Source organism: Bombyx mori, chromosome 21, assembly GCF_030269925.1.
Source record: "Bombyx mori chromosome 21, ASM3026992v2".
In the NCBI taxonomy this organism is placed as follows: domain Eukaryota; kingdom Metazoa; phylum Arthropoda; class Insecta; order Lepidoptera; family Bombycidae; genus Bombyx; species Bombyx mori.
This window is the reverse complement of record NC_085127.1, coordinates 188,896-201,950: the sequence shown is the minus strand read 5'-3', so window position 1 is coordinate 201,950 and position 13,055 is coordinate 188,896. Positions and strand designations below refer to the sequence as shown.

At 46.5% G+C, this 13,055-nt stretch overlaps 1 protein-coding gene across 2 annotated transcripts in view; it reads left to right on the top strand.

The window, feature by feature from the left end:
- LOC101735642 (protein sidekick-1) overlaps positions 1-13,055 on the top strand; it is a 209,506-nt gene that overhangs the window by 178,518 nt on the left and 17,933 nt on the right. For both annotated transcript variants that reach the window (XM_038018464.2, XM_038018463.2), the window contains exons 3-4: positions 6,682-6,830; positions 9,606-9,816. In XM_038018464.2, coding sequence (XP_037874392.1) covers positions 6,682-6,830; positions 9,606-9,816 — 360 coding nt within the window. The remainder of the gene's footprint in view (positions 1-6,681; positions 6,831-9,605; positions 9,817-13,055) is intronic.

Genomic DNA, 13,055 nt, shown 5'->3' with positions numbered 1-13,055 from the left:
GAAGAGAGCAGCGCAAAGCTGTCGCGGCCGACGAAGTGTCGGAAATGGCCCGACGCGCACGCGAGCGACGCGCTACTCTAGCGGCGGAAGGGGGGGAACCATCTGCGGTGGCCCTAAGTCAGCTTGCCTTGGACGGGGTGGACTTAGTCCTGAAGGTTGCCACCAAATCCGGCAGCCTGAAGGGCACGTTTACCCGCGGTCTGAAAGAAGCTGCCGCGGACATTAAGGAGGCGATTGGCATCCTCCTCAACAGAACGGCCTCTGACGAGGTTGCGAAGTTGCAGGAGGAAAACAGCCGTCTCCGAAATGATATGGAGGACCTCCGTCGACGAGTCACTGCGTTGAGCGAGCAGCAGCAGCGGCGTACGTCCACTGATGCCGCATCGGTAGTGGCCCCGGCTCCCGCACCGAGACCGACAAGCACTCATACCGACGACGAGGTCGAGCGCATTGTCCGGCTCTGTATGCTCCAGTGCGGGAGCATGGTCAATGCTCGTATGGAGGCAATTTCTCGGCGCCTCCCTGCGGAAATCCTCCGTCCGCCACTAGCGGCCGATACACGGCGGAGGGCTGAGGAGCCGCCGAGACCTAAGCCTAGGGAGGGGAAGCCCGCCGAGGGTGTTAAAAAGCCCGTCGAGGGAGCCCCATCGAGCGATCAGCCCACGACTGCTGGGTCTAAGGGTGAGACCTGGGTTACAGTCGTGGGCCGCAAGAAGGCACGCAGGGTCGCCAAGGCGGCCTCAGCAGCAACGCACGCCCCCGGCCAAACCGCAAAGGCGGTTGCGCAGCCTGCGCGGCGGGCTGCCAAAGGCGGTCGCAAAGGACCGGCGATACGTGCTCCGCGTTCCGAAGCTGTGACGCTCACGCTACAGCCCGGAGCTGCGGAGCGCGGCGTAACGTACCAGTCGGTCATCGCCGAAGCAAAGGCCAAGATCAAATTATCAGATCTTGGTCTCCAGGCCGTCACCCACAGGCAGGCTGCCACGGGTGCACGGTTGTTCGAGGTGGCTGGTACTACGAGTGGCAGTGCCGAAAAGGCGGACGCTCTGGCCGCCAAGATGAGGGAGGTCCTCAGCCCCGAGGACGTCCGGGTCTCCAGGCCAATGAAAACCGCAGAGGTGCGGATTGCTGGCCTGGATGACTCCGTGACCTCTGAGGAGGTGGTAGCGGCCGTTGCCCGAAGTGGAGAGTGTCCATCGGACAAGGTGCGGGCCGGCGATATACGCGCCGACGCCACCGGACTCGGCGTGGTCTGGGTTCGGTGCCCTGTAGCGTCGGCGAAAAAGATCGCCTTAAGCGGCAGATTGCTGGTTGGCTGGGTTGCAGCGAGGGTGAAACTTCTGCAGCCCCGGGCTTTGCGGTGTTTCCGGTGCCTGGATAAGGGGCACGTCCGGGCAAAGTGCACCGCTGAAGTTGACCGCAGTGACCTTTGTTATCGCTGCGGTCAGCCCGGCCACAAGGCGGCTCAGTGTTCCGCGGCGCTCAACTGCAGCTTGTGTTCAGCTGCAGTTAAGCCAGCGGGACACAGGCTGGGTGGAGGAGCCTGTGGCGCACCAGCCAGCAAGGCCAAGAAGAAGAAGAGGAACTCAAAACCTGCCGGGGAAACCTCGCCACCCCCGCAGGATAGTAGCTCCGTAGCCGACTCCCGGCCCAGGACCGTTGCCGAGGGAATGGAATGTCAATAATGGCACAATTCCATTTCCTCCAGGGCAATATCAATCACTGTGCCAGAGCTCAGGATATTTTACTCCAGAGCATGGCAGAGTGGTCGATCCACGTGGCTGTGGTCGCCGAACCGTACTTTGTCCCCGCCCGTGACAACTGGCTGGGGAGCATTGACGGCTTGGTGGCCATTATCGGCCAGACTCTGATCAACCCGTCTCGGGGCCGCGGCTGGGTTGCTGCGGTCTCGGACGGTATCGGCATTGTAGGGGCGTATTTTTCTCCCAACAAGAGTCTCGCCGACTTTGAGGGGTTCCTCGTCGAGTTGGGCGCCGTCGTAGGCCGCTATCACCCTCGTCCCGTTCTGGTGCTCGGGGATCTCAACGCCAAGTCATCGGCGTGGGGATCTCCGGTCACTGACCATCGGGGCGAGGTGCTAGAAGAGTGGGCGGTGACAACTGGTCTGGTCGTCCTGAATCGGGGTTCGGAATACACGTGCGTGCGGCAGCGGGGCGGCTCAATAGTGGACGTCTCGTTTGCTAGCCCCTCTGTCGCCAACCGAGTCCGCGACTGGCGTGTCGCCGTGGAGGTGGAGACGCTGTCGGACCATCGGTATATCCGGTTCGACGTCTCTGCCCAGACCGCGAGCGGCCGCCAGCCAACAGCCCCGATTAACGACGGCCCACGCTGGGCACTTAAGCGCATCGACAAGGAGCTACTCGAGGAAGCTGCCTTAGTCCAGTCCTGGATTTGGGAGTCGACAATGAACGGTCCCGTCGACGTCGAAGCGGTGGCGCTGTGCTTTCGAGGGGCGATGACGCAGATCTGCGACGCGTCCATGCCCCGTGTCCACCAACAGTCCGCAAGGCGCCAGGTGTACTGGTGGACCGACGAGATCGCGCGGCTGCGCGTTGAGTGCGTCGCGGCTCGCCGCCGGTACACGCGATACCGGAGACGACGTCGACGGGATTCCGTCGAGGAAGACGCGCTGTATGAGGCGTACCGCGCGTCTAAGGAGACTCTGTGGCTGGCCATCGGCGACTCTAAGTCGCGTGCCAGGGAGGAGCTGCTGGGGTCCCTAGATCGGGATCCGTGGGGGCGCCCCTACCGTTGGGTACGGGGCAAGTTGCGTGCCTGGGCGCCTCCACTGGCGCAAAGCATGCAACCCCAGTTGCTAGAAGCGGTTGTATCGGTCCTCTTCCCTGAGCGAGCGGAATACGTTTCCGGCGTCGTGCGGTGTTCCACAGGGATCGGTCTTGGGACCGCTCCTGTGGAACATCGGCTACGACTGGGTGCTGAGAGGCGAGCTCCCGTCGGGCGCCAACTTGACGTGTTATGCGGACGACACGCTTGTCACTGCCCGGGGGAGCTCGCACAGGGAAGCGACGTTGATAGCCGCGGCTGCGGTGTCACTGGTGGTGAACCGCATCCGGCGTCTGGGCCTGGAGGTGGCCCTAAACAAGTCGAAGGCTATGGTGTTTCATGGCCCCCGACGTGCGCCGGCGCCGGGATCACACATCGTGGTAAGTGGGACCCGGATAGCTGTCGAGTCCACCATGAAGTATCTGGGATTGGTGCTCGACAGCTGATGGGAATTCGGGCCCCACTTCCGGCGGCTGGTGCCCAAGCTGATGGGTGCAGCGGGCGCGCTTTCAACGTTGCTTCCCAATTTGGGGGGCCCGAGCGCCGCCTGTAGGCGGTTGTACGTGGGAATCGCGCGGTCCATGGCCCTGTATGGGGCCCCTGTGTGGGCGATGGACATGACGGCCAGCACACTCGCCATTCTGCGTAAGCCGCAGAGGGTGATGGCCGTCAGAGTCATCCGCGGGTACCGCACGATTTCCTACGAGGCGGCTTGCGTCCTGGCCGGATCCCCGCCCTGGGACCTAGAGGCGAAAGTACTCGCGTCATTATATCGATGGCGCGAGGAAGAGCGGGCACGGGGCTCGAGGCTGGTGCAGCGGCAGATCGCGCTGCGCCGAGAGGAGCTCCGTCTGGCCTTGGTGGCGGAATGGCGGCAAAGGCTTCTGCGCCCTACCGCCGGCCTCGCAACCGTCGAGGCGATCCGGCCAGTACTCGACGACTGGCTCGGGAGAAGGCACGGATCCCTGTCGTTTAGGGTGACACAGGTGCTGTCGGGGCACGGTTGCTTCGGCCAGTACCTGTGCCGCATAGACAGGGAGCCGGACGCTCGGTGCCACCACTGCGTCCACTGCGGGGAGGACACGGCGCAACACACGCTCGCCGAGTGTGTAGCTTGGGAGGAGCAGCGCCGTGTCCTCACAAATGAAGTAGGAAGCGATCTGTCGCTGCCGGCCGTAGTGCGGAGGATGGTCGGCAGCGCAGAGTCGTGGGACGCGGTGGTGTCCTTCTGCGAGGACGTGATGTCGCAGAAGGAAACTGCAGAACGGGAGAGGGAGATCTCGACTCCCTTTCCCGGCCGCAGAAGGCGCACCGGGCGCAGGACAAGGGCGGACAACGCCCTTTTCCGCCCCCCATGAATGGGTCCAGGGGCGAGGGACTTGGGAAAGCCCTCGCCCCCTATTCGATGGACCTGAGACGGAGGTGCATGCGGGTGTCGGCGCGTGCCTCTGAGGCGATGCACGGAGTAGCTGAACGCCTCACTACTCCGTGCAGGAGACGAGGCCTGGATAGACCGGGCCAGCACTGGTGTGGGGCTGCGGAAGAATGTGGATTCCCGCGGCCCTGCGCGCACGTGTGGGTGGACACCGGGGTGGTTTTAGCCGGTAGGAGTCCGGCACGCCCCTTCGCTTTTCCCCAGGCGGAGGTAGTCCATGAGGATTTCCCCCCGAAAAAAAAAAAAAAAAAAAAAAAAAAAAAGTCGGCAGCTGGCGGTTGTTTATATGAGTGTACCAGACTCACCACAACCCGGGAGAAGTGGCGATTGCCCGTGAGACGCATAACATCTGCCCACAGCAATCAAACTGAATGACGACCACGACCGCTCTGACAAGACTGATACGGCAAGGAGTTTAATTAAATTAATTAAATTTTGAATCCACTTTATTTGAATCTCATTATATATAAAAAAACAAATTGTGACACGATGGTAAAAGGTAAAAGGTAGAGAACGTAAAAGGAAAAGAGTTAGACCCCAAAAAATGGGATGACGACATGAAACAAGTGACAAGCGTCACAAGGAACAGAGTGGCTCAAGAAACACATGAGTGAAAAAGGTTGGAGGAGGTTTTTGTCGATTGGCAAACAAATCTACAGAAGATAAGTAAAATTCAAATAAGAGACTAGATTAAGGTTTACATTACATTTTTTTAACACTTAATCAATTATTATAATATGAATCTGAATAAAAGGCCATTCATTCACGTATAACAAAAGAACAACAGAATTAAAATAAACACACCCCACCATTATGGTAAATGTTTTTATGTGAAGCACTGTGCACCGCTAGTATTTCATAAAAACGACTGTTTGTCAAAACTAATCAGAATAACGGAGCTACAAGGCTGCACTAAAAGTATCGGGAATGGAATATTTCCACTGTTCCTGTCATATTAAAATCTTTTTAATTGAAAACTCCTTGGTTTTAAAAATCGAATACCATTTATTTATTTAAAAAAAGATTCTCGGTCTTGTCACGAGGTTTTGTCAAACTTGTTTAGTCGTTGAGAAAATGGAATCGACTCGAGAAAATTCAAGAGAGATGATTTATTATGACTTTCGAAGTGGTTTAACACAAAAACAGTGTGTTGACCGGATGATTTCTGCATTTGGTGATGAAGCCCCATCCAAAACCACAATTTATCGCTGGTTTGCTGAGTTTCAACGTGGAAGTGTCAAGCTCAGTGATGATCCCCGTCAAGGTCGTCCAAAAACTGCAGTCACCCAAGAAAACGTTGATGCAACCGCCGCATCACCCTCCATCACGACAATGCGAGTTCTCACACCGCACACAGAACAAAAGAGTTTTTAGAGCAAGAAAACATAAAATTATTGTTAGACCATCCGCCGTACAGCCCCGACCTAAGCCCTAATGATTTCTATACTTTCCCTAAAATAAAGAATAAATTGCGTGGACAGAGATTTTCATCACCTAAAGTAGCTGTGGACGCCTACAAAACGGCCATTTTGGAGACCCCAACTTTCGAATGGAATGGTTGCTTCAATGATTGGTTCCATCGTATGGAAAAATGTGTCAAATTACGCGGAGAATACTTCGAAAAGCAATAAATACGTTTTTAAATAGGTATGTTGTGTCACTTCGTTAATTCCCGAAATTTTCATTGCCGCCCTCGTACGGAGTGAGACGCTGCTGAGATTATCTAAATAATTCAATTCACAAACTTCGCATTTAGCAACTAACCAACAATCACAAAAACAAAATTTTAGGCTTGACATAAAAGACCGATTCTACAATATGAAAATATTTGACAGAAAGCGACTCAAGAATCTTCATTTTAATGGCCAAACCGAAACTTTATATGCTCTCCCGTGTTTCCTTTATAAGAGGGCGGGCAAAGGCTTCGTTCTTATTTCCGGTTCGGCGGGTGTGACGTCACGTCTCGGAAGCGAACACACCGCCGCACTCTTATAATGATATGGTTTTTCTATTTTGGCATTTCAATTCAATTCCTTAGATTTTTTAATGAAATGAACTTAGTTATTACTTTTTATTTTTTATCATGAATTAGCCGATAGCGTTGCTACAGGCTGTGCCCAAGATAAATAAAAATTTCATCAAAGTCCAAAACAAAACTCTATTTAAAACTAAGAACACTCAAAATACACTTTGCAATTAGTAATTCGTTTCTCCCATGTATTCTTTGAGACAGTTGGCGTAAATAATATTGCTGTGGGTCAGAGACATTCAACATTCCCTAGAAATATTAATAACTTGTGTCTTGACAAGAATAAAGAATACCCCGAGTACCAAATACATTTCAAACCCCAAAATGCAGCGCCAAGGGCACTTACCATCAGAACTACGAGGTCATATAAAGTATTTTGTGATGCTAATTAACTTTTGTCTTTTGTTCCCAGGTCTACTCGCAGCCACCAGCAATGGCAGCCCAGAGACCATCAGAGTCGAGCGGCCATACTTCGACGATGTGTCTCCGAGGAACGTGTCCACCGTGGTGGGACAGTCAGCAGTCTTGCGCTGCAGAGCCAAGCATATAGGGAATAGAACTGTGAGTCTGATATCGTCGCCATTACAATTTATTTTAAGTACATCTTTTAATGATGCCTTACGTTCCGTTGACTGTGATCCGATTGGGACGAAAAGTTTAAAAATGCTACCCACGACTCACTTTACCGCCACTGACACTTCTCGCCATAGAACTGGCCTAAGCGTTCACACCCACGACACCTTACCGCGAGCTACCAAAAAATGCTTCGAAAAACAATGAAATGGCACAATAATATGATATATTGAATACAGCATACCAATAAAACAATTTCGCACAAATACTTCGACACAGTATAAGGGATTAACAGTAAATACGTTTGTAATATATCTTACGGGTGCCAAAACCACCTACCGCCGTGCATTCAATCATCGTAAGCCGACACATAAATTGTTATTATTACTGTAATCATCCCCGACTAAGGTTGCTGTATTCGTTTGGAAAATAAAACTATTTACTTTATAATATCATAATATTAGGACATTAATTATTCAGTTTCACAAACCGCTTTCAACACAAGTCTCACGGGACATTGAAATTCATCTCTCGTAGCCAATTTAACAGCAGCGGGAATGATTTCAAAACTATATTTGTGGCCAGGGTAGGAAATTTCGGTTGATCATCGAATTCGGGATTTCCATGATTAAAGCTTGTATCTGATGTACGTCGGTTTATTGCCGGTCTTATTATAAATAGTTTGGAATCATAAAACTCTTTATTATAGTGATGTTTATAATGTATTTGTGGCCTCATATGTCCCGTGTGCGCTGGTTGAAAATTTAGACTTTAGCTCGTAGAATGAGCTGCGGCACCCATTTTGCAATGTCAATATGCTCCGCAAAACATTTATTCTCTATAATATCTCGCTTAGTATAAATGGGGCGATGGATTTTCTCGATGCAATTTAAAGAGTATGTTATGACTTGAATTACTTGCTGTAATGTTAACAAATAGTCCTAAACTCAACCACAAATTTACAACTTTTGTATACCAATAGATTCAATGATACCGTAATCATAGCGAACGAAACCACTGTTATTGAGAATATAAATATTGGTCCACAAATTATTTTATAAAACTTCATTCATTTTAATAGAATGTTCTTAGTAATCTAAGGCGGGGGCCTTCTAAAACTGCACACATTTTATCACTTTTAGCAAGAGATGGAGCTTGCCAACAACTTACTGAGTGATCCTGAATAACAGAGGAATCATTTGTAAGCTATTGGTTTTTTTACTGTATAGACGATTGAGTACTATCATGATCCCATTGTTTTATTACTTAGATAGGTGGGCGAGCCCTATTGTTACCTGGTGTTAATTGGTTACTGGAGCCCATATATATTTATAACGTAAATGTCACCAGTCGTCTTGAAACAAGAGTTCTAAGGCCTTAGTCTTTACAGTACAACGACTGCCCCACCCTTCAAATCGAAACGCATTACTCCTGCACGGCAGAAATAGGCAGGGTGATGGTACCTACCCGTGTGGACTCACAAGACGTCCTACCACCAGTAAACTTATTTGGTACTAAGTGGTCACAGTGGAGCCGATTGACATCAGAACATGAGCACCACATAGACCTAGAGAAATGAGATCTAAGTCTCGATTCTATAACGGCTGTTGCACCCTGCCCACCAGAACGCATTACTCCTTAGGGTCAGATATAGGGTAGCTGGCGGCACCTACTGGTATGGGCTCACCAGGCACTTTACTACCATTAATTATGCAAATTATAGAATCTGTGGGTTTGAGTCACGCGATGTCATTTCTTCACCGTGGAAGTGCATTATGAACTCGAGAATAAAAAATATGTGGACCCCGTAGAACATTATTTACTGTTAACGTGAGCAACACAGATGGTTGTATGAATCACAGACACCAATCTCAACCTTCCGAATCAGACGACAGTAGCGTTGGGCCACAGGCGCTGTGTGCAAAGGAGAGCTCCGGTCTTAGCTCAAAGCGAAAGCTCTTGGCACTCGTGCGCAATACGCAAACAATTTAATTTATCACAAGTTCAATTTCTTTGGTGCGTAAACATTCCAAGGACGATAAACGTTTGTATTAAATTTTTAATTCGACGCCCTCGAGGCAGGATAATAAGAAAATAAATTTCATCCGCTTTTTGTTGAGTTTTTGTTTTCTCGCGTAATTAGAGTAAGCCCGGCTAAGCCGGCCCTGTAATTAAGCGAGATGGTCCGCACTAAGGATGTTTTACAGTATTTACAATAATAAAATTAAGTAACGAGCCGGTTTTTGTCAGATTCGCCTGCAGCCAAACATTTTTATAATTTAATTTCGGAATGCATTACCCCGTACAAATTGTTTTGTTCAAATAAATCTCTTAATGAAGGCCTCAATGGTCCCATGATGGTTAGTCATTCTAGTTAGACTTCTGATCGGAGTTAATTAGTCTAGTCTTTGCTGAATATATTTAGTATTCGGATGATGGGAACTCGATTCTTTGTTATGTGTTTCCAGAAGACATACACATAATAAAAGCCTAGCTCGGGGCCGTATAGTGTAAAGTCTAATTGTTTTTAAATTAGTCTTATTTAAAAAATCAAATGGTATCCAATTTTCCGGACAAGTACGAAGTGAAAACAGATGAAACATTTAAGAGAATGTAGAGTATTTGTCACATATAGGATATTGACTACATTTCATGAGTCTACTAAATATCGACGGCTCCATTGAAATCATCCCACACCCACCGGCGCTGCCTGTATAAATATATTTTGAATATTTTAACCTATAGTTGTGCTCTATCCCTCAGGTCTCTTGGATGAGAAAACGCGACCTTCACATCCTAACCTCCCACATATTCACGTACACCGGTGACGCCAGGTTCAGCGTTCTCCATCCCGAACCTTCGGACGACTGGGACTTGAAGATCGACTACGTTCAGCCGAGAGACGCGGGGGTCTACGAGTGCCAGATCAACACTGAACCTAAAATAAACATGGCGGTGGTTTTGAACGTGGAAGGTGATTATGTGCCGCTTTAGGCAACAGCAGCCAGCCAATAGACGTTTTGTAGCTTATTATGGATGCGTATTATTTTCTACTATCGTGGACAGAGAGAGAATAAGTCATAAGCCGTTAATGGGGCCCATAGACACAACAACGTGAATTTCTCCATGCAGCTTAAGACATTAGATCAAAAATACCATGGCATTAGAGTAATGGCCATCCAATTCATGGAAACAAAATGCATGATTGCTTTGATTAGAAAAATACAAGACAAACAGCAGCCCTACTTAATCTACTTGTTTAGGTCCAAAATATGCTTTGCTGTGAGAACCCATAAAGATTTCTCATGTGAGAACCCGATAAAAATATCTAAAGATTTTTAAAACATTTTTTTTTATCCGCGAGCCCTTATTTTTCTGGGTTACTCTTGCTCTTTCTTACCCGCGTTATTACATTTCAAACAGAGATTTTTCGTCATAGAGGCTACTAATATGTCTTTGACTTCGGTTATTGCATTTTCTACTACGCGGCATACCATTAGATTTGTCAAAATTAAAAAACGTACATCGGTATACAAATCAAGATCGGTTGCGATTAACAATATTGCTTAAGGGCACTGGAGTTTATTAAATTTGTAATAGTCTACACATCCGTAAATATACACATCCGGCCCAAATAGATCCGGAACCCTCAGGTTATAATTTATATTGGATATTTCTTACAGTCATTTAATTTGTTATCGTTTAATTAGTTAATTTGTTTGTCACGTTAACTGTTCGACACTTGTGTTCAGTTGAAATGCAAGGCTTAGTTTGCCAAATGACTACAGAGATAACATCATATTTAGGTATACTTCCATGTATTACATTTGTAAAGTTTCAGATTCTGAATAGGGAAACGGCTATAGAATATTTATTTATTTATTTATTTAGACACACCAACAGCAATACACACAAAACATTCAAGCTTAAAATTAACATGTATAAAATTAAGTACTGGTATGTAAGCCAGTTACAGGCATGTACAGCAATCTCTTATAACACACTATGACATGTTACAGCAATATATATATTTGAAAACAACATGAAAACAAGAGCTAACTACACACACTACTAACTTCACAGATTACTAAATAAGAAATAATGCACATATTTATATAGTAAAAAATTATAAAAAAAATTATAAAACTATAAAAAAATTAAAAAAGTCGAGCGCGGCAATCCAAAAAATATAAATACATAGAGCAGACTGCGCAATGTAATCAGAATGACATTCTCTCATCAGTTATAAGCAAAGGAACTTGGATACTAGTTTGTTTTTGAGACCAGGACACGTGTCGTTAAAAATGTCAATGCCGTCAATTAATGCACATATTTGGTTATATTCACCACAAATCTTTGATAAAGGGGAATTGACATTGACAAGAACGGTTGTTTCAACGAATTTACAGTATAATGTAAAGAATGTTCTTAAACAGGCCGTTTTGATTGTGAATATCCGCAGCTCTCAACCCGCTGGACCGAATCGGCGTTGCTCATTGACCAAACTAGCTCAGCGTTTTGTTTGCAATTTATAGACGAACGTACAGATTAGATTGGTTATAAACTCTAACTTAATAATGGATAATTACACGTCGTTTAGAAAATGAAAATAAAAGAAATCAGTCAGATATATTGAGTAAAAAAAATTAAAAAAAGCACATTATGACCTTTGTTGTAGAAATATGAAAAACTAGTAAACCTAATCACGCTTCGTATTATGGCTAATCGTTTGGAAAGCATCTATTGTTTTAAACTATTCAGGCGCCATCTGCATTGATGGTACTTAAACAGACTTCTTGGAGCGTCAGCCACAACTGAACCAAGTGACGTCAAAATTAGATCAACACGTCAGGAACGCATAGAGGATAAACATCTTTAATTAAATAAATACAGTTACAAAAAATATTGTGATAACAAATAGAGATACAACTATTCTATCTGTCAAGTTGGAACTAAGCCCAAATTTATTAAAATCACGTAGATCGTTTCGGAGTTCATTCCGGACAAACATTGTGACGTCTGAATCATATTTAATAGATATTAAAATATAAACTTCCAAAATCGGGTTTTTCGATCTATAATTATTTAAAAACTGATAAGGGAACCCTAATTAAGTAAACAGCTCTCGCAGTAAAAAAATATATTAAAATACTACCCCGATTCCTCATGTGAAAAGTTATGTCTTCCAGCATTCATCTCCCGTCATATTAGGAGCGCGGCTAATACCCCGATACAAAGTGTAGGACATCAGTCACGTGGCTCACATTCGGACGCTAAAAATGTACAGATAAAACGGAACATGAAACACGTTCCGTTGTCTGCTTATGTCTAATGCTTTGTTTAGTTTCATTGTTTTTGAATTGTTTTAATAATTGTATGTATTATTAAAGTTATTTTGTTTGGGTGTTGGTTGAATGGATAATCGTGATCTACGTCCATTGCTTGATGTATGAGAAGCCCTCAATATATCGATACTTAATCAGGGTAACGCTTTCTAGAAAAATAATTACATCTAAGATGAAATGTAGGCAGTAAGGTTCATAAATTCACGAAATTTGTGGTGGTAATCATTTCTGTTTGAAGATTGAGACGTCCGTCATACGATGAATACATTTAAACCTTCGACTTCGTGTTTCAAGCTAAGTAGCATCATTTGGATTGTGATGTCTACGGATTCCTGTACCCTCAACAGCATTCCTCAACAATAAATAGACCACTTGGCTGTTATGGTATATCTTGGCATTCTTCGGCATTCTGGCCGAATCGTTCGTTTGGATCGAGGGAACTCGTTTCTCCCCCAGTTCTATTGCATCTGGAGTCCCGCAAGGCTGCATCTTCTCTCCGCTTCTTTTTAGTTTATTTACAAATGACATTCCCCGATCTTTGGCAGCCCAGCTAGCCATCTTCGTCCATGACACGTCTAGTTACGACTCGAGTAGAAAGAAGTCCCTAATCGCAAATAAACTTTAGGCCTTTTTTTATTATATTACATAGATGGGTGGACGATCTCACAGCCCACTTGGTGTTAAGTGGCCACACCCACATAGATACCCTTCTGGCCCTTCAATCCTGTTTTTATAAGATAGTCGTCAAAGCATCCTAGTTCCTGAGGAACGTTTATCTTTACGTAAATCTGGGCCTCGGATCTATCGGAAAATACCTGAAGTCAGCATCGGAACGGTGCTTTGATAAACCGACGCGTCATGAAAATCG